General features: G+C 46.7%; 1 protein-coding gene across 4 annotated transcripts; it reads right to left on the bottom strand.

The window, feature by feature from the left end:
• On the bottom strand, positions 1-25,348 carry LOC148419580 (sodium- and chloride-dependent taurine transporter-like). Of its 4 annotated transcripts, none has more exons than XM_088423523.1 (15): positions 25,137-25,348; positions 12,510-12,739; positions 11,587-11,721; positions 9,358-9,446; positions 8,251-8,396; positions 7,945-8,077; positions 7,717-7,851; positions 7,226-7,329; positions 6,658-6,782; positions 6,295-6,407; positions 6,071-6,208; positions 4,501-4,603; positions 4,308-4,408; positions 4,055-4,225; positions 1-3,419 (listed from the first exon to the last, which is right to left on the bottom strand). In XM_088423523.1, exons 2-15 carry the CDS (start codon positions 12,736-12,738, stop codon positions 3,264-3,266), a joined length of 1,878 nt encoding a protein of 625 aa, XP_088279649.1. In that variant the 5' UTR covers position 12,739; positions 25,137-25,348; the 3' UTR covers positions 1-3,263. The 4 variants fall into 4 exon arrangements, with proteins under 4 accessions (XP_088279649.1, XP_088279646.1, XP_088279648.1 ...); XM_088423520.1 differs by lacking the exon at positions 25,137-25,348 and adding an exon at positions 14,426-14,532; XM_088423522.1 differs by lacking the exon at positions 25,137-25,348 and adding an exon at positions 14,197-14,291.
• Between the last annotated feature and the right edge of the window lie 541 nt (positions 25,349-25,889).

Genomic DNA, 25,889 nt, shown 5'->3' with positions numbered 1-25,889 from the left:
TGTTTTTTTTTTTTTTTTTAATTTCATTTATTAATCAAGTAACAACAAAAACAACTCGTACACGTTTGAAACCTGATCGACTTTTTTTCAAGTTTACAAATGACCGGGAAGGGAAAAAAAAAACTTCTCATTTTATTCATGATGTCCGTCGCCATGGAAACGGTGAGACGACGAGGGCAAAAACGATGAAGGGCCGTGAGCCCGATTGCGCTTTGGCTGTGAAAGTCACACGTGGGGAAAAAAAAAAAAAAAAAAAAAATCAGCTCCTTTTTATAAACCTGTATGCGGGCCAGAAACGTTTGCCACCCCTCCTTTGAGCACAAGCATTCATGGGCTGTTTATTATTTCTATTGGGGGGACAACAGCTCACCTAGACTACCGATTGAAAGAAAATAGGAATCGGCAGGGAAATTGAGGCTACGACAAAAAGGGCGCTCAAACTATTTGAGGAGCTCACATTACGACGTTGACGAATATTTGGATGGAAATGACAAAGCGCCCGCGCCCACCCAAAGTTTTTTCATGCTAACACGGGGTTAGCATATGAGTTTGTCGTTAGCCCGTGTCTACCAAAAGGATGGCGCGGATTAGTACAGAAAGATGCTAGCATGAGCTTAGCACGTGTGCACCGTATGTAAAAAATGAGCATGGGGATGGTTGACGTGCGGCGGCTACAATGTTCGTGCTAGCAAGATGTTGGTAGTAAATTAGCTTGCTGTTAGCATGTTTGCGTGAAACAAGGGGGTGGACTAGGATAGCGTCGTTTTCTTTATGCTAGCAAGAAGCTAGATGTTAAAGGTAAATTAGCATGTTTTTGTAAAGGATGGAATGGATTGAATGATCGATATGTAGCGTTAAGAATGTCTTTTTCCTTGCTAGCATGGCGTTAGCTTGGTGTAAGGATGGCACGAATATTTTGGAGGAAAAACATGAGCGGGTTTGGAGACAAATGTATTGGGACGCTCCTCTGGCTCATTTAGCTAATACAGAGCAGTAATAAGAGCAGGCATTCAACTATAAATCAGTAATTATGCCCGAACATAAAAATCTTTTTGTCCAATTAGTTCTGTCCCGATACTTTTGCTGGAGTCAGATTCCTTGCCTCTTCCTGGTCCGGGTGACGCCAAGCCACAGTGTATTTTCGTGCGGTGTCCCAATACTTTTGTCCATAGACGCGAGCCGCTTCTTCCGTGTGAAACTACCCGTCCGCGGTGAATAGAAAAACGCGGTAATCCCCAGAGAACAAAGATGGGAGAGGGATTAGTTGTGAGATTATTACTAACGAGCACGGGTCAAAAAGCACGCGGGTCCTCTCGAGGCCGGCGCGGCGAGCAAGGTAGACGCGCGTCGGCGAGCGCCAAAACACAAAGCGGCAAAAACCTTAAGATGGCCTTTGGTCCCGCGGGGCGCGTTAAGGCGCCCACCCGCTTTGGACCGTTCAAACTTGCGCGTTCTTTCACTTTTTTTTGGCTTCTCACTTTTGATTTGTCGCACTGAAAAAACGGTCACCAAGTGCAGCAAAAAAACAAAACCGATGTTCGAGTTTGCTTGGATGAACATTTTGGGGGGGGTGAAACATTGTTCCTTTGTTTTTTGGCGGGCCAAATTAAACCCCTTTGCGGGCCAGACCTGGCCCGCGGGCCACATGTTGGACACCGCTGATGTAGAGGATGGATTAGGACCAGCACAAACTATTTTCTTTTACAACATACAACACACAGTGCGCCAAAGCGTGGTGAGCGGTCACTAACTCTCCCCGCAGCCCCAGACACTAAATCCCCACAATGCGTTTTCTTCAAGGGCCAGACACAGTGAAGAGTCATGAAGAGTTGTTGCCAAACGGCCCTTTTAAACTTGACTTCACTTTTTTTGGTTTATCAGTTTTGATTTGTCACACAGGAAATTGGTGAGCAACACACCCTTTTGCCACCCTCAAAAGAAAAAGCAAGCAAAGGCGCCTTCATTTGTGCGTGAACAAGATCGAGTATTAACAAGCTGTTGGGACTGCTTCCGTGTCGGGACTGAGCACCAGTGTTATTTGCAGTACGTCGGCTTTGACAAAAAAAAAAAAAAAAAAAAAAACGCAAAGCACCGAAGCAGCAAAAAGTGAAGCGTGAAGTGGCGAGGGAACGCTGTATTTGCTTTGGTGACCTTTCTGTCGATTGCTGGGATGCTGCCCACTTGGAAATGGCCCAGCTCTTAGACCCCTCCCCCCTTTGTCAAGTATCCCTGATTCCGAGTTGGCTCAGTTTCCACAAATCGATTCAAGTACGATTCTAGGCAATGGCTAAAAAATTTTGGTAAGAACACTGAGAAAATTTTGGCCATGGATTTGTGGGTTTCTTTTTACGTTTCCCTGATTCCGGTTAGGCTAAATTCCAAAGGGAAATTGGTCCCTAAAAAATGGTTTTGAAACAAAACAGCCCAAATAGTAACATTTTTTCTCACGGCCCACATGTACGTCCCCGCACACCTCCGTCACTCGCAGCCACAAGCGCAGCGCCTGGAAGTTATTAAGCCTTGTTGCCAAATAAATGTTTGTTTGTTTTTTTTAACAAAAAGCTATGCGTCCCTGATTCCGAATTGGTCAAAGTCCAAGGGTGAAATTGCTCAAATTGGGTCACTAGAAAAATTGCAGCTTTGAAAGAAAATGGCCCAAAAAATAACGTCTTTCCTTTTTTGTAGGGGGCGAGACTGGCACAAATCGGTCACCAAAAATGGCCGCATTGAAATAAAATGGCCCAAATAGTAAGGTGCATTTTTTTTTTCTCTCTGAACGAAAAATCTATGTGTCCCTGATTCCGACGTGTCCAAATTCCAAGTGGCTCATACTATTGCTTGTAGGTTTTTGAAATTGGTCCCCCAAAAATTGCTGCTTTGAAACAAAAAAGGGCCCAAATAGTAAGAAAATTGCTGGCTTGGAACCAAAACTGGCTGAGGTCCTTCCAATTTTGTCTGTGTTCAGGTTAGCGAAAATAGTGGAGAAAAATCAGACTTTGGACATCCCTGGTTTGGGGGGGGGGGGCATTTGACTGAGAAGTTTTGCTTTTTTTCCCTCATTCCACCAGACAGAAATTGACAGACAGACAATAGAGAAGGTGGCTAGTTAGCATTAGCTTGAGGAGAAAGTTTTTTTGGAATGGGGGGAGGGGAGGGGGGGGTGGCGGGAGACGAGGGCGATCTCATGGAGAGCTTCCCACCCCGCGCTCTTGCATTTTTTTTGGAACATTTTTTTTTTCTTCTTCCCATGATGATTTTTTTTTTTACATCATGGTTTCTACGATGGTGTGGCTGGGGCCCATCAGCAGTCCCTTGTTCCCGTTGGGGTCCATGGCGTAGGCCAGGTCCCGGGGGCTGCGGTGGCCCGCCGGACGGGAACTGGCGCCGCCGCGAACGGGGGCGGCCACCGCCTTGATCCTCTGCAGGGGCGCAAACACACAACGCACAAGAAATGATGACCCCTGCCCACTGCGTTGTTTTTTTTAAGACCCCCAAATTATTCAAAGGAGGACTTTGCAAAGCATTTCCACTGCACTTTATACCAAGGGAACCATCTAGTGGAAATAAAAAAATATCCCAGGTGCTTCATGAAGCTTCATGGTGCAGATAGTCAATATTTTGCCCCAAAACACTGTAATCCTTCAACCAAAGGCTCCATCTTGTGGAGTTAAAAAAAACAAAAAAAAACTATTGAATTTCCCAAACTGTATCGACTCTTGCGGCGGTGATGGCCAAATGAAGCGTCATGAAGCACTTGTGATATTTTTTCGACTCCTATATATGGCACTCTTGATTCAAAGAAGCGGTGGAAATTTCATAGTTATCTTCAAGCCAAGGGCACCATCAAGTGGAGAAAAAAAAATCCCAGGTGCTTCATGAAGCACCTTCATGATTTCCCATGAAGATTTCTGCAGGTCACTTAATGAACTCACTGCGTGCCAAAGACAAATATTATCATAGCTTTTGTGAGTTTAGACGTTCAATGCCAGGTACGTATTTGTTAAATGACGAAGAGCAAAGTTTAGAAGGTCCGTTTGCGCGGCCACGCACGCACCTCGATGAGCGGCCCGTCGGATCGTATGATCTTGATGACCACCACCATGGGGATGCAGATCATGGAGGCCAGCGCCAAGGCCCAGCCCACGCCCACGGCCCAGTCGGGATACTCGTACACTTTGTTGTAGGTCAGCGGCTTGTATTTGACCAGCGAGAAAACGAAGCAGCTCTGCAACGGCACCGAGCCCCGCCCCCTCGCCGTTAGCCGAGCGCCGCCGGGGGCCCGCCGGGAGCGCCGGCGTCCGCCTTACGAAGCACAAGCAGGGAGAGATGACGGTCCAGCTCCACTTCATCCAAGGGTTGGGCCTGTAGCCGATCATGTCCTCCACAGCATCGTAGAAGTTATCCACGCCTGCGCACAAGGCGTTTCGGCGACTCTTTCCCGGAGCTCGCCATTGTTCCCGGTTCAAATAAGGGGCCTTTGCCCTCGGGGACGCTACTCACCATAAACCCAGGCAACAGCTACACATTCAAAGAATGCCACCCACAGAAGGCAGACGCCGCTTGCCGCGTAGTAGTCAAAAAGCTGGAACACGTACATGCCACCCTGCCAAAGCGCACGCCGGTCACCTTCTCCAAAAGTGCACTCAAACCTTTTCAAAAGTCGGCCTCGGCGCGCTCGAGAGCTCAGACGAAAAGTCGCGTTTTACAATGTTCGAGAAATCCGCGATGTCAGGATTAGAGTGGCATGGCTTTCGCATGATGGGAGTCCAGGCTAAGCCACTGCTTGAAGTCATTGAAAGGCTTGCAAATGACATAGGTTGGCCGCTAGCGCCCCCTGGCGCGTTTGGGCCGTCAACACAAACATTTCTATTGTTTGCAGGTTGCCGTTGAAAGAGTAAATGCAAGAAAAGAGGAAACGCGTGATAAAAAAAAAATGGGCTTTTCAATAAGTCCAGAATTGACACGATTTCCAATTTTGAATGGCAGTAAACCAGCCCGACACGGGCTTTTTTTTGTATGCTTTTCCTTTACTATCACACATCAAAAACATCCAAAAGCCCAAGTTGGTCAAAATTGCCCCCAGGGGGTAATATTAAGCCAATCGAGCCACTGCAGTAGCGTAGTTTTATACCGTACGTATGCAAAGCCATATTTTGCCATCAAAAACACATTTTCATTGCCTTTGTTCTGTTTTGGCTTGGTGTCGCTCAAATGACCTTTTTCCAAACAGCGATTACCAAACAAACTTTCCGGCTAAAGACCGGAACGCAAACGGCTTGAAACGGGCTCTCGGGGTTGCCGAGTGTCCGCATGGGATGAGGCCCGCTAAACGCAATGAGAATATGGCTGTTTATCTCAACGTCCTAATCTGGAAAATAAGGCAAATCAAACGCTGCGTTTGCGTGTCGCGGCGGCCGTGAAAGCGATAGCGCCGATAATATTCAAGGCGACGCCGGCAATCTTCGAGGAAAGCATATGCCGTGACTTTGAGCGGCGGCGCCGTCCGCGACCTGGCTAAATGGCCGCGTTTGCATGTGGGACGAGCCCCGGGGGACGCGCTGTCCTCGACAGGGCTGGCGGAACTTGCCCGTTTGAGGCGGAAGACATTGCGCTACTATTGCGATTCCTTTCAGCGACATACCCGCAAATGCTTTTCTTCTATAGGACGCGCCACATTATGAGGCATAGAAAGGAATCCAACATAGCGCGGCTTGCTGTAGCTTCTATTCTATGCGGCGTGGCCCATATATGAATTATATTAAATATGAAATATATTGCAAATAGGCCATTCTTTGGTGCGCCTTATTATCCCTTGCGGAATATACGATAATAAAGTTTGACTGACTTATCTGATTGTTTTGTTGCCATTTGTAGCTTCCATTCTATGCGCCTTATAATGTGCTGCGCCCTATGTATGAAAAGTGTTGTTCATTGAAGGTGCGCCACATAATCCGCTGCGCCTTCAAAATTGAAGGCTTTCAGGTGTGTGCCTTATAGTGAGAAATTCGGTAGAGAAAACCTGAACTTTTCTATCCCCTGTCATTGAATATTGATTATAATCTGGCGTTACCTTGGTAACCATGGTGAGCCCCAGCAGGTAACTAATGCAGCAAATGATAGCGATGAAGACCTCTCTGCGGTAACCCTTCCGTAGGAAGGACGGATACAGATCCACCAGTGATGTGATCTGCCCTTCCACCTCCACGAACTGCGATCGGAGGCGGCTTGCGTTAGCCGACGGCGGGAAAGGCGGGCGGGCCGGCGGGCGGGCCGGCGGGCGGGCCGGCGGCTCACCTGACTGTCAAGGCCAAGCAGCAGGAGCATGATGAAGAAGAGGATGGCCCAGAGTGTGGGGAAAGGCATCATGGTTATGGCTTTGGGGTAGGCGATGAAGGCCAAGCCGGGACCTGACCGGAGGACATCACAGCGTCGCGCACGCTTTTATTCGGGTGGATCCATCATTCCATTCCAAAGGCATGCTTGAACTTTTGGGGGTTTTTCATCTTTGCCTGCTATTTTGACCATTTTTGCTCACCCTCCCGCTAGTGTGAAAACTAAGTGCTGGCGCCAAGTGGAACTTGGACACGTTGTCCCCATCCGGGTGAAATTTCAGAGTAATGGCTTTGGGAAGGCGGCGCGCGCGCGCACGCGCGCTACCTGACTCGGCGACGTCGGCGATGTCCACCCCTTGCTCTTGCGCCATAAAGCCCAGGACGGAGAAGATGGCGAAGCCCGACACAAAACTGGTACCGCTGTTGAGGGCTCCCAGCAGCAGACAGTCCCTGCGGCGCACATGCCAACAATTCATCTTTGCGTCCGCTTGCCTGTTTTGCCTGACGGACGGGGAATTTTTCCCGGTCGTCGGGCCATATGCTAACAACACATTGACGCGGCCCGCCACGCCGGATAAAAAGTCATAAACGGGTCGCAACATTTCCTGAAATGTTGGTGCTTTGATGGTAGACACTGTTACAGGCGAGAACAATTTTCCTTAAATTTTGGCACTAGAATCACCAAAAGCAATTGTTTACTATGAATTCATTACTAAATTCATTACCTTTTTTCCTTAAATTTTCCTTTAATTTTGTCACTTTGACGAGAGACTTAAACTAAAGTCATTTAAAAATGATGATTGACGACTTAGGGGCTAGCGGAAAACATGCAAAATGCCTACTTTGGCCATTCTCACATCAAAAAAAAAAAGCTCTCCAGTGCCCCAACTGACCTGTAGCAGTTGTATTTGTACTTGTTGTAACTGCCCAGGGACGTCATGGCGCACAAACAGATAGCGTAGGAGAAGAAGATCTGGGTGCCGGCGTCGATCCACACCTGACGTCGGAGACACGCGGCGGCTCGGTCAGGCTAACCGCCGCGCTAACGTGATTACAGAGCGCGGGCGTCAAACTCCAGGCTCGGGGGCCGGATCCGGCGCGCCTCATATTTGTATGCGGCCCGCCAAATGCAAACGATGGCCAATACCTTTGCGTGATCTCCAAACGCTGCACGCAACGCTTAATCGAATCAGCCGGAGCCATCAAAACCTTTACATATATCGACGACGTTCGCGCGCGCCAGCGAGGATGGACTCGGACGTCGGTTGAGTCCGCTCGCTTCTTTCATTGAAAGCGACGGCGTACGAGCTCGGCCGACAGGGTCCGCCGACGGGCCCTAGCCGCCGACACCCCAGCGACGTCATTCCTGCTAGCCGGCGGTTACCTCGGGGTCCTTGAGGCGGCTGAGGTCGGGGTACAAGTAGAACTTGATGCCCTCGGAGGCGCCGGGCAAGGTGATGCCGCGAATCAACAGAACGATGAGCATGACGAAAGGGAAGGTGGCCGTGATGTACACCACCTGAAGGCGGGACGCCACACATGGGCTCGCGCGGCTTTTTCAGACGTTCTCCGCGTTCCCGGCGCCCGCCGGCCGGCCGGCCGACCCACCGACCTTCCCGGTGGACTTGACGCCCTTCCAGATGCAGAAGAAGCAGATGACCCAGACCAGCAGCAGGCACAGAGCCAGGTCCCACTTGATGGGGCCCATCTCCTCGATGCCGCCGCTGATGTCCAACACTTTGCGCCTGCGACGCGTCAAGCACAACGCAAAAATGCCATTTTTTCATCACCCCCAAAAATACAAATTTGACGTTTAGGTGCGTCTTACAGTCGGCGAAATCCGCTATTTTAGCTTTGCGCGACATGGCAATAGATCTAAAAAGGTTTCGTTTTTGTTTGGGCATAAAACAGGACGTACTCCCAGAACTCGGTGACAGGGGAGGTGAAGTTGGAGAAGTTGGAAGGCAGCAAGAGGCTTTTGTTCTTGCGGTAGGTGTCCACGATGCAGCGGTCCGTGTTCCAGGCCTGGTTACACTTGGCCCACGGCAGCTCGGGCTGGAAACACTGCAGGCAGAAGCAAACGTATTTGACGAGAACTTTTGGCGCTAGTTTAAACGTCCACGGCACTGAAAGGGTTAGGAAAAAAAGTCTCCGTTTCTTCAACGTTTGTTCATCATCGACACAAATGCGCCATTCGCAGGCGAGTATACCGTAGAGCAGAAAGCAAAGTAAACAAAGCCCGGTTAGACACTTCCCATGAATCACATTGTCACCGTGCTTTGGTGGGCCGAAAGTGCCAAAATTAGATCAACAAATGTTTCACCGAATAATTAAGTGTCATTAATGACATATATTCTTTTTGTCCATACAGACAAAAAGGCATTCACACCGTGGGACAATTTAGAGCAGAGATCCCCGAGTGCCGGCATCGACCGGTACCGTACCGGGCGGCGTGGGTCGCACCCGAAATCAAGTTTTGGAGCTGATTTAGTTTATCCATTAACAGTTCATTTATGGATGCTTTGTTTAGCTAGATCTTTGTTTTTGGGTGCCACCTCTGGCCACTGTTGACATTCCATTTTGTAGTGAGGAAGGACGGCGTGGCTTTTTATACGTCGCACTTTCTTTGTATGAATGTTGTCATTTATAATGAGATGCTGAAAATGAGTTTGTTTATTCATCAACTTGTGACTGTGGATAACATGCTAGCTAATGTTAGCATGTTACATAGCACTGCCTCGTATTCTTTGTTTGCTTTGGTATGTGTTCGCAAATGTTTGCATTGAAAAGTACTCATTGGCGTCGAATTAACATTTTGTATTGAAATTCGCATTTGTAAGTCTGTTGTATAATTTATTTAATCATTGTCATTTTTATTATTATTTTCAATACATGAATAATAATACAATCTAAATTTCAAGCGTTACAAATTTCGTGGCGCTAAAAAGGTTGGGGACCCCTGATTTAGAGCAATCGATTAACCTACCATGCATGGTCGCTCTATACGTGCTACACTTTGCAGTACCTGGAAAAGGTAGTAGAGTCCCCAGGCCAAGATGACGATGTAGTAGGTGTTTAGCAGGGACACGATGACGACCGAGGCGTAGCCGATTCCTGCAAAGACACGAGGAAATGGCGTCAGTGGAAGACCCCGTCGCCGCCGGGGAAATGAAAAAATATGACGACTTTCATCATGCTAACGCGACTAACACGCCGATAACAAGAAACCTAGCAAGCGGACTCAAGACTGCGGACGTTTTGCCAGCAGAGCGCAAAAACCTTTTGAAATGAGAGGAAGTGAATGGATGCCAAAAACAAGTCTGAGACAACGCTCAAGGACCATTGGCCGAAAGAATGTCCTTCAAGGTCTTTTCCGCACCTGCGCGCGCTTGTGTGTCTCTGCGCACCCAAGATCACACGGTCCCGTGCCCATCAAACAAACAGCGCCGTCCTCCGCGATGTCACCGATGGGACGACCTCAGTTGACCTCGCGGGGATTGAACCGAAAATGTCTCCATATTGCTCGGATCTGCTTTTAAATTGGTATCTATGCACAGCTCCAGTGTTTACGTTGACAACGAACAAAAACCAAAACCTGAGCCAGTCTCACCCTAAAGTCTAAACCCGGGGTGGCAAACATGAGGCCCGCGGGCAGGTTCTGGCCCGTAAACGGGTTTTTACCGGGTCACAAGATGATTTGGTAAAGTATAAAAATGACCTGAACTATAAATGTTGTGTAGTTAATAGTTATGTTAATGTTTTATGATAAATAATGACATTGTGCTTGTACTATTTTGGACAGTATTAAAAAAAGAATAACACATTTGAAGTTGCTGTTTTAGAATTGTATAAATATATCCCATGATCTTATTGGTCCGGGCCATTTGGGAATAGAGTTAAAACCAGTTTGACAACCCTGCCGTTAACTAACTCAACGATTGCTGATTTAACAATATATGAAATGAGCGCGCCATAGTTATTAGGACAACAAGGTGGCCACATTTGTATTTGTACTCGCACTGCAGCGCTGATGAAACATTGGCAACCAGGGTCGTAGTATCAAGTCAATACTCAGTACCGTTTTCGCTCCCCAACACACCCGCAACGCAAAAAATGCAGGATACCGGCCCTCCAGGACTGGAATTCCACACCTATGTTCAAATCCATCAAGTGACCCAAAACTTACAATAAATCAGTATTAATATCAAACCCTAATCCACAACATATCCCACAAATTTTAAACACAAACTCAACCCAAATAGGCCAGACGGTTTCCTTCAAAGCCTCCCAAAAAGGCCAGAAGTAAACCTTCCAATGGCAAACCCTCCATCTAGCCCGCCGTTGGATGGAAATATATCTTTGAAAAAAAATCCCCTGTCTATCTATTAGATCTTTCTCTCCTGGTCCTCTCATCGCTTTTTCCCACCCGCTCCATCGCTCTGATCCGTTGCCGCGCCGTTGCCTTGGCAACCTATGATCCAGGACACTCTGTACATCGTGTCGGGCGTTGGTGTGTTAACACGCCGCGCGTGCGTGCGTGCGTGCGTGTTCGGACTAAAATCAAGCGAATAAAGCGAGCCATGAAACGACGTCCCGCGTGAATATTGCAAAGAGCAATCAGCGGCGTCATGAATATTAACGAGGCAAAGCCGCGCAGACGCGGACGATGAATACGTTAACCCACTTTTGGGATGGGGGAGGGGACGGGCGAGCGAGGGAGGAAGCGGGGAACGCGGGAGGACGGCGACGAGACAGAGGCGGCTAAGCCGGGACCAAACGGGCCTTCTCGCAAGACCGCGCCGCCGTCTCAAAGTGGAAATCCGGGCCGCGCCGTTGCGCGGCAACAGCGGCGCCGTCTGATTGGAGGAGAGGACGAGGTGCGTCGAGAGCCCAAAATGTGGAATATGCAGGAAGTGTAACATTTAAGGAGGTCGGAGGAGGACCGAGACCAACAAAGCCATCGCGTGACTTTCTGACCTTGACGTTGAAGCAAACTCAAAGCAACGCAACTTGGAATCGACGATTCTTTTGCGTATTCAATTGAGAGGTTTATGTCGCGCTCGGTTGGTAAAATCATCATCAGCGTGAAAATCGGCCAGGTTTGGACCCCGTTTCGACGCGACCTTCTTCCACTCCCACAGGACCCATTTCCTCCAAATATTCTTCATTCTATTGAAGAGCGAGCCAGCAATGGACTGGGACGAGTTTCGAAGGAGCCCTGGAGCTGACACTTGCTTCCGGGAGCCGTACGTACCCGTGAAGATGGGACACAGCTTCCCCCAGCAGGTGATGCCGCCCTCCGAGGTGAACTGGCCGAGCGCCACCTCCATGAAGAAGACGGGGAGCCCTCCGCCAAACAGGAAGATGAAGTAGGGGATGAGGAACGCACCTGAAACACAACAAAGGAACAACCATATACATATGCACATCACACATATACACTACAGCTCTCAAAATGAATATTCATCAGAAGTAGGGGATGAGGAACGCACCTGAAACACAACAAAGGAACAACCATATACATATGCACATCACACATATACACTACAGCTCTCAAAATGAATATTCATCAGCAAGTAAGCTCCATCTAGTAACAAATTAATCGACAACTATTTTAATATTGAAGGAATGGTCTAGAGCAGGGGTGGCAAAACTCGTTTAAGCTTGCTCGTCTTTTGCGCTGCACTTCTTGTACTCGTTGAAGGTAGCCAGCATGGCCGGGAGCTCAAAGTTTGTGCTGCATTTCAGAGTCACGGTTTCATGAACTAAGATGCATACCGTAAACAATCTTGCACAACGGACCTCAAGTAAAAAGCAATGTCTATAACTGAGGAAGAGATTTTTGGGCTATTTTACTTTTAAATAGGAAAATATCAACTATTTGAACGAATAAATCGTTTGCACACAGTAGAGCAAAGAATTCTGGAATGCCAAAGAGGTGAGGGTATTCAGGCAACTAACGGGCACGTTGCAAAGCGACAATTTCACTGATCGGCTCTCAGCCGGGAAATGCTAGACAGCCATCAACAGAGCGAGCTAGTTAGCTAGCAGGCAGGCAGGCAGACAGACACGGTATATAGGTGTAGTTGTATAGAAGCAGTGGAGAAAGTTGGACCGCGCTGCAGAGCGCTAACAATACGGAGGGCTTATGCAGGGAGCGTGAATTTGCGGGCTGACCTCCGCCATTCTTGTAGCAGAGGTAAGGGAAGCGCCAGACGTTCCCTAAACCCACGAAGCCTCCGGCCACGGACAAAACAAAGTCCAGCTTGCTGGCCCACTTCTCTCGCTGCGGGTGCTTGCCCTCCGCCTCGTCCTCGGGCCGGGTTCCGGGACTCTTGCCGGGAGACGGCTTCAGCGTGTCCTTGTGGAAGTCCTTCAGGCACTGGAGCTTTTCCTTTTGGGCCATTCTGAGCACAAAAACACAACGCCGCCAAATTAGAACGAGCGCAGCGGGGTCGTTTTCATGAAGGCGGATAGAACGCCACTTCCAACTATTTTTACTTTCGGATCCCAAAATACAGCGCTAGATCAGGCGCGGGCGGCTTTTCAAGCGTTTTTACAAGACTTGACATCATTTCTTCAGGAGGAAAAGCCAAAATAAGCCAAGGCTTAAAAATAGCCATAGGTTGAAATGAATATTTTTGCAAAGAAATGATAGTTGTGACAATCCCACGGCGGCGCAGCCTTCCCTCCGCAACACGTTTGATGTCAGGTCGAAGCCGCCGCATTTCACCAAAATAGAGCTTGTTACCGTTATAAGATTAAAGTCGTGTTTTTCAAGAAAATACTCCTATTCAGTATGTATTGCGTTTTGGAACAAAGGTGACGGTGTTGGCTATCTGCTTTTGATCTCCTCCTTGAGGTCTTTGTGGAATGCACAGACATCCGACTACGTTTTTTTTTTCCTTAAACGTTCAGTTTTTTTCATGTTTCAAATTAATGGAGTTTTAAAAAAGATGGTAGTTTTAATCGATTACTTAAGTACTTTAGTGCCAAAAGGAATTGTTCCTTAGGTACTCCAATACCTAAACAGTTGATCACTTTAGTACTGAATGGCCTAAAAAGTAATCGATTACTTACATAATTTAGTCCGAAGGTAATTGTTACTTTAGTACTTTGATACATAAACAGTTGATCGATCACTTTAGTACTACACGGGGTAATCGATTATTAAAGTACTTTTAAGTAATGCTTACATTAGTGCTTCAATACCTAAGCAGTTGGTCACTTCAGTACTTAATTACAGAAGGTAATAGATTATTGAAGTACTTTTAAGTAATGGTTACATTAGTGCTTCAATACTTAAGCAGTTGATCATTTTAGTACTTAATCACCTAAAGTAATCGAGCACTCACTCCAGCCACTTTTGGAGCCTCCTTTTGCAAAATAGGAAGAAAATGGGAAACCTACCTAGGCTTGAATCTCTGTACTCTTAAAAACGTAAATAGGCGTCTCTGGGATTGAAAGAGTATTTAAATGCGCCCGGAGCAGAAGGTTGACGTGGGATGATTCTGATGATTGCCTGTGGAAGTTTCCGCCTCTTTTTGTTAACTTTGAGTGCCAAGCGTTATCGGAAGAGACAAGCCTCTGATCACATCTTTGGTAGCTATCCAATGGCGACAGCGCCATCTAACGGTCACAATTGATTACTACAGTAAGCTTCAGATGAAGAGGAGCGCTGGCCACCAGTGTAATCACTCGATTCACGAAGGGGAAAAAAGTCAGCGGCAAACAATAAGTATTTTATGCGGCAATAATAAGAGTTCAACTTGTCTGTTTCGGCGTCCACTTATTTTTTTCGTCGGCAAACTCAACGGTTGTAATTTCGCAATACGGAAAGAGGACAAGATGCGAAAAGTTTTACCTATCTGCCGGACCGACGTCTTTGTCGCAAATATCAGATGCTCAACGTTTGACGCTCAAAAGTCATGTAAGCGACTATTTTCACTTTTTTTTTTACTTTTGGGTTTACGCGGGGGTGGGGGGGGGATCAAACGGAATCTTTCACAGGCGGCATCAAAGTCTTTTGTCTTCTCCTCGCGTCCTTTTTATTACAGCGCGCTGATGCGTTTACGACATCGCGTGTCACTTGCCTTTTCTCAAAGGCTGCTGCCATGCGCGCAAGCGGACACGCTCTTCTCAAATGTCTTGGCACCCCTTTTCAAATGTCATCCGGGACCGGCGAGGGGGAATGGAATTGTTTTTGGGCCGTCGAAAGCGTTTAACGTGTCTCGGGTTAATGATACACCAGCTTGACCTGCTTCTCCCTCCGCGGTTAATTTATAACCAAACGGAGACACCGTGGGGTCCGCGGTAAGGAACGTGACGAGGGACGTTCGAGGGGTTTGGGAACAACGCGAATTAAATCATGGCCTATGTTGGAGCCAAAAAGCTTTTTGTATATTCTAATTTGTTTATATTAAGAAAGTTAAACAAATTGTCTGAAGACATGCCAATCTATGGTGGGTGGAACCATGGTTGCCATGGTTACATAAATACGTGCCAGTTGGTGATTGCAGTCAGGTGCGACAGGGCAAGGGGCAAACAGTTTTCGACCGTGCGAACGTGCGAACGTGCGAACGTGAGTGGTCTTTAAGTTTGGTTTGTAACCCGAATTATTGTTTTATCAAGATATTGAACGAAAAGGAATGTGGACGAAATAAACGGATTGGCATATCCAACGCAACACAAAGAGACTATTGAAATTATTTGATTGACGCACGCGTCAAAACAAAACTTACCCAGTTGCCCTGCTGTCCAGCCTATAGGCAAAGGCTGTACAATGTCGAAAACTGTAGTCTTAGTTTGAGACGGACTACCAGTTTAAAGTATATTGGAAACAGAGAGGAAACGCAACGTGACGGCTGCTCGGTTTGGACGGCATCCGATCGTTGCATGAAAGGACAAATTAGTGCTGTTTCGCTGAGTTGTTGCGAAACTTGAACGGACCACAAGACTACGCCAGGGGAGACACGGCGTGCGGGCCATTGGCTTGGCTCAGCGGAGGCACCGCGAACGTCAGGACCAGCAAGGCAGCCAGCCAGAACATCCACGGTGAGCGGACGGCCGCGCTGCCCAGCCACCTCGCATCGCATCGCATCACACGACCAGGACAACGGCCCGGTGCTTGAACTTTGCATTGGGGCACTTTTCCAAACTTGGACAGGTACACTGTGCACATAAAGGTATGTAGCGCGCTACCAGCTGGTTAACAATATATGGCCATTTAAAATACTGTGTGCACACATAGGGGACTTTGAGGATAAAAAAGGTGTCAATACGAGCGCTCTGGTAAAATCCAATGCATTGGTGGTTTTATGGTTTCATCTCCGTTACGTTTTACAAGGTCTTGATTGTAATGTGATGAATTTCTGTGGGGTTTGACTGAAATAACAAGGTACTGTTTTACATTTCACACTGCTGGTTGGGTTTTGTATTGCAAAAATGGATTCAGGTAAAGGTGTTGCTCATGTTATGTGCTCAAATGGTGATGCAATGCAAATAATGGATGAACCTTCAGAGGGTGAAAAACGGTCTAATGTGACCACCACAGGTCAAAGTGCTCGCAGTGAAATTTCACAGGTTAAATCTCAAGTTGGGTCACAGGTTGGCTCCAAACGCAAGGTGAAACTAACACCAAGGGCCTTAATGGAGAAAATTGATTCATTGCAAAAGGAGAGAAATTCTAAATTAAAAAGGGCATCCAACATGCAGAAAACAATTGGAGAATTAATGGAAAATGGAGGATGCAAACAGGAGGTTCAAAGTGCACTTGTGAAATATCTGGACCTATGCAAAGATGCCAGAGAGGCACAGTGTGCTCTTCTACCACTAATACCTCAAGAAGAACAATACAAACATGACATTTGGTTCAAGGCTAAAATGATCAATAATGATCAATTTATTGAGGAGGTTAATGATTGGACAAAAAGGACCCAAGCTGTGCAAAGTGGCGATGATGATGTGGAAAATGAAATCAATCCCAACGACAGCATCTCTAATGTTGAAAGCACAAAATCCACTAAAGGTCACACCTGGAGTGAAGCGAGTAGGTCCAGCACCTCTTCGTTGCGAGCTCGCAAGCAGGTAGAGGCAGACAGAGCTGCCCTTGTAATTCGTGCAGCAGCATTAAAGGAGAAGCATGCGCTTGAGGAGATGGAGGAAATGCTGCGAAAGAAAAAGGAAACATTGGAGCTGGAGGCAGAACTGGCTGCTGCCAATGCCAAAATATCAGTGCTACAATCTCCCACTCACCAAACCCTCTCACAAGCACCATCTGATGGAATGGACTCCTACTTTAGGAAAGGTGCAAGACCAAAAGAACCTTCGGTGGCACAACACACCCTAGCCAGAAAACATGAACCAGTCACACAACCTATCCAACCACAGCCACCCCGACAACAATCTGCACAATCCTATGTACAACAACAACCGCCTCCTATACAACAGCAGCAAGGACTCATTTCACAACCACCACAGCAGCAAACGTATATTCAAACAAAACAACCACCCCGACGTGTACAACCACCACCCTTTTCACAATCACACATGCCTATGAATGCAGCATGGGACATTGGCCATACTACCCACAGGAACCCCCCTGTGGAACAAAATGCTTCTCAATTCAATGACACTTCAACGGTGTGCAACTTGCTCCAAAAACAAAATGAAATCACAGCCATGCTAATGGAACAGCAAACCTCTCATTTACTGCCACCCAGGGAGATACCATGTTTTGATGGGGATCCTCTACAATATAGAACCTTTGTTAGAGCCTTTGTACATTGCGTTGAGAGAAACGCAAGCAACAAAGGGGATTGTCTGTACTATCTGGAGAGGTACACCAAGGGTCAGCCGAACGAGCTTGTACGGAGCTGTCAACACATGGCACCAGACAGAGGGTATGACATGGCAAAATATCTTCTTGACCAAAACTTTGGAGATGAATATAAAATTACAGCAGCATATATGGAGAAGGTTCACAACTGGCCGCTGCTGAAATCTGAGGATCCAAAATCCCTTCGAGCATATTCACTCTTCCTTCGTCAGTGTTGTAATGCCATGGAAACGGTACAGTATATGAGAGAACTTGACATGCCAGCCAACATGAAAGTCATCATTTCAAAGCTTCCATATAAGCTAAGAGAGATTTGGAGAGTCTCTGCATGCGGCATAATGGAAAGACACTACCGCAGACCCCAGTTCACAGACATCGTCACCTTTATAGAGCGCCAGGTAAGGATAATATCAGATCCAGTCTTTGGTGACATTCAGAATAACACACCGGGCACAGGAAAGCCAATGAACAAATTGAAGTCCCAAGGCAAACCCAGGTTTAAAGGAGACAGCTTTGCAACTACTATCGAAACCCCTCCGCCTAAAGAAGAGCAAGCAAGATTTCCACCTAGTCCCAAGCCAAGTAATACTGCTCACAACACCGCCTCTTGTATATGCTGTTCTAAAGACCACACTCTGGATCAGTGTCCAACAATGGAGAAGAAGTCACACAGAGACAAACTTGCTTTTATAAAACAAAATGGAGTCTGTTTTGGCTGCCTTCGCAAAGGCCATTTAAGCAAATATTGTGCTGACCGTTTGATTTGCAAGGTGTGCAGTAAAAAGCATCCCAGTATTCTTCATATTTACTTTGACCAAAAGCAGAGGTCAAGCAACGCAAGTCAGCCAAATAAGCCTTCAGTAAGCAACGCACAGGTCTCCTTGCAAACTTGTGGACAAACAGGGGCCGGTGACAGTAATGGCGTTTTGTCAATCTTACCTGTGCAGGTGAAGTCCAGCAAGGGACATAAAGTAATTAAAACCTATGCATTCCTCGATCCCGGCAGCACAGATACCTTTTGTTCAGAAGCCCTCATGAGGAAGTTGAATTTGAATGGAAGAAAAGCCAAAATCAGCCTTCTAACCATGGGCCCAAAGGCATCTGTATCCAGTTACATGTTGACCGATTTAGAAATCTCAAGCCTCACTGGAGAAGAGTTCTTTGACCTGCCCAAGGTCTACACTCAAAAGAAAATGCCTGTTACAACCAGTAACATCATTAAAGAAGAGGAGCTGGCTAAGTGGCCATATTTAAATGGGGTGGTTCTTCCACGCATTCAAGCTGATGTTGAGCTATTGATTGGTACCAATGCCTCTAAACTACTTGAACCGTGGGAAGTTGTGAACAGTCGTGGTAATGGGCCATATGCCATTAAGACCCTATTGGGGTGGGTTATTAATGGTCCCCTTTCCGGCTACAGTGAGCAGGCTGAGTGCGTTACTGTCAACAGGACCTCCATAACACATTTGGAGGAATTGCTGCACAATCAGTACAACCATGATTTTAATGAAACGACATCGGAGGACAAAGAGGAAATGTCACAGGATGATAAGAAGTTCATGAAAATCATGACTGATTCTTGTAAACTTCAAGATGGACATTACACCCTGGAACTCCCTTTCAGAAAAAAGGAAGTCTGTCTGCCAAACAATCGGTGTGTTGCTAGGCAACGCATATTTGGATTGAAGAGGAGGTTTGGGAGAGATAAGAAATTCCACAGAGATGCTGATGAAACTAAAGAATGGATTGAGAAAAAAACCCAGGCTCTCAACACCGACAACTACGGTCATGATTTGGCAAGTGTTCAGGCTTTGCAGCGCAAGCATGAGGGCTTTGAAAGAGACCTGGCACCCCTAGGTGACAATGTGAACTCTCTTGGGGAAACCGCACAACGTCTCATACAGTCCCACCCAGAAGCAGTGGATGACATTCAAGAGAAATGTACTGAGCTCAACTCTGCCTGGAGCAGCCTTGTTAGACGTGCTGATCAGCGCAAAGACAAGCTGGGAAATTCACATGACCTGCAGCGCTTTCTATCTGATTTCAGAGACCTCGTGTCCTGGGTTAATGGTATCCGAGGACTGGTGTCCTCTGAGGAGCTAGCCAAAGATGTGACTGGAGCGGAAGCACTTCTAGAAAGACATCAGGAACATCGCACAGAAATAGATGCTCGTCTTGGTACATTCCAGGCTTTTGAGCAATTCGGGCACCAGCTTTTGGTGCAAGGACATTATGCGACTCCCGAGATCAAGCAAAGATTGGAAACTTTAGAAATGGAGCGGGCTGACCTGGAAAAGGCCTGGGTACAGCGCCGCATGATGCTGGACCAATGCTTGGGGTTCCAGCTCTTTAGCAGAGACTGTGAACAAGCTGAGAATTGGATGGCAGCTCGTGAAGCCTTTCTTGCAAGTGACGACAAGGGAGACTCCCTTGATAGTGTTGAGGCACTAATCAAAAAACATGAAGACTTTGATAAAGCCATTAATGTGCAGGAAGAGAAAATTGCTGCTCTCCAATCCTTTGCCAATCAACTCATAGGAGCGGACCATTATGCCAAATCTGAGATCTGCAGTCGACGCAATGAAGTTCTTGACAGGTGGCGTCGGCTGAAGACCCAGATGATTGAAAAGCGCTCAAAACTTGGTGAATCCCAGACCCTGCAGCAATGCAGCCGAGATGTGGATGAAATAGAAGCTTGGATCAGTGAGAAACTGCAGACTGCTTCTGATGAGTCCTACAAGGACCCTACCAACATTCAGCTATCCAAGCTTCTGAGTAAACATCAGAAGCACCAAGCATTTGAGGCGGAGCTCCATGCCAATGCTGATCGAATCCGTGGCGTCATAGATACTGGTAACACACTCATCCAGAGAGGTGCCTGTGCTGGCAGTGAAGATGCAGTTAAGGTACGCCTTGGTGCGCTGGGTGAACAGTGGCAATTTCTCGTCAACAAATCTGCTGAAAAGAGCCAAAAACTCAAAGAAGCCAATAAGCAACAGAACTTTAACACTGGCATCAAAGACTTTGATTTTTGGCTCTCTGAGGTGGAAGCACTTCTTGCTTCAGAGGACTATGGGAAAGATCTGGCCTCAGTCAACAACCTGTTGAAAAAACATCAGTTGCTGGAGGCTGATATTTCAGCCCATGAAGATCGTCTGGAAGATTTAAATGGACAGGCTGACAGTCTGATGGCAAGCAACGCCTTTGATACCTCTCAAGTGAAGGACAAGCGTGGTGCTGTTAATGGTCGTTTCAACAAAATAAAGAGCATGGCAGCCAGCCGCCACGCGAAGCTGAATGAGTCTCACCGTCTACATCAGTTCTTCAGGGACTTAGATGATGAAGAGTCTTGGATCAAAGAGAAGAAGTTGCTTGTAAGTTCAGAAGACTATGGGCGTGATTTGACTGGAGTGCAGAATCTGAGGAAGAAACGCAAGAGGCTTGAGGCTGAATTGGGAGCCCATGAGCCGGCAATTAAGTCTGTGCTTGATACTGGAAAGAAGCTGTCTGATGACAACACCATTGGCCAGCAGGGGGACATTGTATTGATCGCGGATGCAACAGCCCCACGTGGATCCTGGCTGCTGGGAAGGGTCTTAGAGATCTATGCTGACAAGAAGGGACTAGTGCGTTCTGCACGAGTTAAAACAAAAACCAGCACACTGGACAGACCAATAACTAAGCTTTGCTTGATTCAAGAAGCAGACACTTAAGCTTCTAAGAGGTTTGTTTTGTTTTCGTTTACATGACTTGTTGGCTCCATTTATGTTAATATTGGTTTGAATTGTTCACGGTCTCCTGCCGTTCTCAATTAGGGGCCGGTGTGTTGGAGCCAAAAAGCTTTTTGTATATTCTAATTTGTTTATATTAAGAAAGTTAAACAAATTGTCTGAAGACATGCCAATCTATGGTGGGTGGAACCATGGTTGCCATGGTTACATAAATACGTGCCAGTTGGTGATTGCAGTCAGGTGCGACAGGGCAAGGGGCAAACAGTTTTCGACCGTGCGAACGTGCGAACGTGCGAACGTGAGTGGTCTTTAAGTTTGGTTTGTAACCCGAATTATTGTTTTATCAAGATATTGAACGAAAAGGAATGTGGACGAAATAAACGGATTGGCATATCCAACGCAACACAAAGAGACTATTGAAATTATTTGATTGACGCACGCGTCAAAACAAAACTTACCCAGTTGCCCTGCTGTCCAGCCTATAGGCAAAGGCTGTACAGCCTATATTTATGTAATTTTACAACATTAACTTCGAACGCATTAGTCATTATGTCAAAATGAAACAAGTACAACGTCACCATTGGGTGTCCGGGGATTTTTCTCTAGCTTGGGCTTATTATCGCCCGACTTGGGCTGACTTTGAAAGGCTCGTAACATAGCCAAATAGAAATATAGATTTACTTTCAACCCGTCAAAATGTTTAGTGGCATCAACCCTATCCATACGTATATCTTTTTGTGTGTGTGTGTGTGTGTGTGTGTGTGTGAAAAGGGGGGGGGCATCTACACTACCTTTATGTATAAAAATGGTAAAAATTCGATAATAGTAAAGGTAACTATGCTGTGTGAAATTAAAAATAGGAATATTTATGATGTCATAATGAGAGTATTATGACTTTGAAGACTTTTGCATTATGGTAGTCCGGGCTAAGCCACTCGTTGAAGTCAATGAAAAACTTGCAAATGGCATAAGTTGGCTGCTAGCACTACCCGCTAGTTTTGGGGTGTCAACAAAAAAAAGTATATTGCGAGTTTGTGAGTTGCCGTTGAAAGGATTCATGCAAAAATTGGAGACAATGCATGATAAAACGTTGGGTTTTAAATATGTCAAAAATTGGCAATATTTCCAATGTTTAATGGCAGTAAATGAGTCTGACATGGGCTCAATTTGACATCTGCAGGATGTATATCTGGACCTCCCGTTCGCAAGCATTTATAAGGGATGGCAGCATGACATATTGAAAGTCGTCATCTTTTGACAACCAATTTCAAATCTATCTTTGATACACAAAAACATCAAAAAGCTGGCGTTGCGTTAAAATTTCCCCCGCGGATTCATCATAAAATATTAACATTACTATTAATCATAAAACAGTTTAAGTTTTTCACTTAGTAAAAAAAAAATCATCTGATTTATATACTTTACAATGTCATCTCGCAGTCCAGGTTAAACCCATTTGCGAGCCAGAACCGAACCATGTTTGGAGAGATCTAAGCCCCAATCAAAGTAAATATTAAACTTAATTTTTTGAATCAAATTGCAACACTAAAAACCTTCAAATCTACTGTTTTATATGTGTGTCTGTATGATCTAATTATTAATTTATTATTGTTGCACTAAGCGACTTTCCACACTGAGAACCACAAGCTGTGTGTGTGTAAGACACACAAACACACGCACACACACACACACACACGCACTCAGCTGTTATGTAACACACTCCACTATTTTAAGCATGTTTAGTTCCACTGGGCTGAACGACGACACAATCATCATCGTCGTCATCATTTTCCTCTTCCTCCTCCTTGCTCTCAGATGTGTTTTTTGACACCGGGATAATTGAGCATCTCCACAAAAGACACGTTGATTTTAAGAAGGCTGAATCCCAACGGCCCATTTGGATGGGCCACACTTCATTCTATTTTCTGTTGAGTAAAACTATTCCCCCGCGATTATGAATCGGGGGGAGCGCAGGCCTTCAGTTGCAGCAGCATTTTGGGCCGCAACACGCCAGAGGCGGCACTGAGCTCGACCGAAAGGTTTAAAGCCTAATCGAGCCATCCACTGGCCTACGTTTCAAACTCATATAAAGCGAATTTGCTGTGGCCGCGGTGGAGGACGGGCGCCCAAACACGTTACTTCCGTGCGCTTGCTCGTGTGCGTGTCGCTTGCTCAGGTATCGCAGCTGCCGCATGCGCACGCGCACGCCCGGGCTGACGTGCTTACGCAACTCCGCGTTTCATAACGGGAGTCGGCCGGCGTCAAAACCCATCCCGCTCGCCTCGCAGGAAAGACGGCAGGACGCAAGGAAGGCGGGAAGGGAGGAAAAGAGGAAGGGAGAAAGGAAGGGAAGGAAACCAGAAAGGAGAGGAAGGAAGGAAAGAACGGACAAAGGGAGGAAGGGAGAAAGGAAGGAAGGAAAGAACGAACGAGGAAGGGAGGGAAGCAAGGAAGGAAGGAAAGAAGGAAGGAAGATGAAGGAACCAAGGAAGGAAGGAAGAGAAAGGAAGGAAGGAAGGAAGGAAGGAGGGAAGGAAGGAAGGAAGGAAGGAAGGAAGGAGGGCAGAGAGGAATAGGGGAAGGAAGGAAGGAAGGAAGGAAGGAAGGAAGGAAGGAAGGAAGGAAGGAAGGAAGGAAGGAAGAGGAAGGAAGGAAGGAAGCAAGGAAGGAAGGAAGGCAGATAGGCAGGCAGGAAAAGGGCAAGAAAGGAATGATGGAAAGAAGAAAGGCAGGTAGAAAGAGAGGCAGAAAAGCAGGCAGAAACTAAGGAAAGAAGGGAAGAACGAATGAAGGTAGGAAGGCAGAAATTGAGGGAGCGAGGGAGGCAGGGAGGAAAAGAAAAAAGGAAGGAAGGCTCCACAATAAGCTGTTCAGCCTACTGTCATATGTAGTGTCAGTTTAGCCACCAGGGGGTGGTGTAGAGCAGCCATATTGCCACAAAGACGACTTTTCCCACACCTTTTAGAACGTCGCAATCATAGCAGTGACATTGGGACAATATGTACAGTCGGATTTTCTGTCCGTCGGTGTTGCTTCACCATTTGTGTTCAGGCATCCCTTAAACTTTAAGCCTTAAAGGGTTACAACGCTGCGACTCAATCATCCTATTCCTTCAAAATGTTTTATGTCTAATAGTCATGGCAACGTTTTATGATGTCATGATGGTGTCAAACATACGGCCGCGGGCCGCTTCTGGATTGCAAACGGCTTTAATCTAACCCGGGAGATTATTTTGCAATGTGAGGTATAAAAGTATGATTATTAGTCATGTTTTATGATTGATAGCGATGTACTGTTTGAGACAGCATGGGAAAAGAATCATCAATTAGAAGTTGTCTTTTTCAAGTTATATAAATACATTCCATGATTTTATTGGTGCGGCCCACTCGGGAATAGATGTTCTTCCCTGCGGACCGCAAGCTAAAATGAGTTTGACACCCATGCTTGAGAGAGAGACGGCGAGTCAAAACCGGAGACGGACTATGAAAATGAAAAACAAAAAAGGGACATCATACGAAAAGGAGAGAGCGAGGACGTCGAATGAGGGAAGGCTAGAAGGGGGAAGTGACTGCTTAAATGTGAGATTGAAACTAAATAGAAAAATGGAGACAACAGAAGCTTGGAGGGGCCGCCCCCCCTCCTCCCTCCTCCCCCCGCCTCCCCCTCTTGTCGGCTTTGTGCGCGTGCCTTCATTGGCTCCAAAATCATCATTGACATCATAAACAGAATAAAGGCATAATCTTCAAAACGTTTTGCCACCCACAAGCCTAAAAAGACATCTTTCTGTTGGGGGGGGGCAAAAAAAAGAAGACAAAGAAGGTCGTGCGGGAATGATTCATAATAAAAAAAAAAATGAATCAGCGTGAGACAAGTCGTTTACATCAAAAATCTGACAGCTGAAGGCGAAAGGCGCATATTGCGTTCCTTGCTTCCCTCCCCCAAAAACAAGAATCTCCACATTGCGTTCAATGTCACCTCCACCACCCCCCCAAAGAAAAATCTGAAATTCTCAAATGAATGGAGCCCCAAAAGCCGTGTTGCATTCAATGTCACACCAGCAAAAGTAGACACAAGAACATCAGCGGAAGGAAAAAGCCGGCGCGTGTTGCATTCAATGTCAACCCAAAAACACGCGCAATCGAATCAAACGAGCGGCGTGCGCGGCATTCACCGGCACCCCCCGAAAAAAGGAATAAAAGAGAGCAGGAGGAGAAAGAAAAAGATGGAGGTGCTTACCTGCTGCCTCTGTGCGATTTCTAAATGATGTTTTCTTTTTTTGTGTGGACGGGTGTCCTTCTTTTCTCAATTTTTTAAATGTAAAAAAAAAAAAGTCCCTCTTTGTCCTCCGGTGTGATGACTGAGACGTGAGCGTCTCCCAAAAATGTGGTCCTCCTTATAAGCTCCTCTCCGTGAACTTTGTCTCCTCCGGTTTGGGGGGGCCGGAGTGATACCATCGCGAGTGGAAAATCACCGGGCCTCCCCCCCCCCCCCCCCTCCTCCTCCTCCCCCTCCTCCACCTTCCTCCCTCCATCCTCCTCCTCCTGCTCACGGAGCAACAGGAGAGCGGCGACGCGTTTGCGGCTTGGCGGAATCCCGGCAGCGCGCGCCGCACGCTCTGGCCGTCCGAGGGAGGGACGCTGCCATGGACGAGGCGCGCCTGAACGCGCCATCGGGGAGCCGAGATGCTGCCGTTTCATCAGCGCCTTGCCGGCAGGTGCGCGGAGGCAAGGGGAAAAAAAAAAAAATGGGTCATTGACTTTCAGTGCCATGAAGGGGAATTTTCATCTTCTAAAATAGTAGTAAAAATAATCAATAATAAAATCCTTGTCAAATATGTTTTTTTTTAATGGAGGGTAGCTGACAACCTTGACTAGCGCTTATCTAATATTAAGCCAATTGAACACTGTAGTGTTAACTGTGGCCATTAGATGGCAGCGTTTCCATACATACAACACATACATGACATACGTATGATTCAAAGTAAGAATT

Source organism: Hippichthys cyanospilos, chromosome 9 (assembly GCF_059441005.1).
Source record: "Hippichthys cyanospilos isolate Australia breed blue-spotted pipefish chromosome 9, RoL_Hcya_1.0, whole genome shotgun sequence".
Lineage (NCBI taxonomy): Eukaryota > Metazoa > Chordata > Actinopteri > Syngnathiformes > Syngnathidae > Hippichthys > Hippichthys cyanospilos.
The sequence above is the reverse complement of the archived record's forward strand: the minus strand, read 5'-3'. Positions and strand labels throughout refer to the sequence as shown.

Excerpts from the sequence above, each read along its gene's own strand:
- LOC148419580 (XM_088423520.1), bottom strand. The coding sequence starts at position 14,448 with ATGGCAGCAGCCTTTGAGAAAAG. Across the intron at positions 12,740-14,425 it reads GCAGCAGCCTTTGAGAAAAG|AATGGCCCAAAAGGAAAAGC; the intron begins GCAAGTGACACG and ends TTTTGTGCTCAG. Across the intron at positions 7,330-7,716 it reads GCCGCCTCAAGGACCCCGAG|GTGTGGATCGACGCCGGCAC; the intron begins GTAACCGCCGGC and ends CTCCGACGTCAG.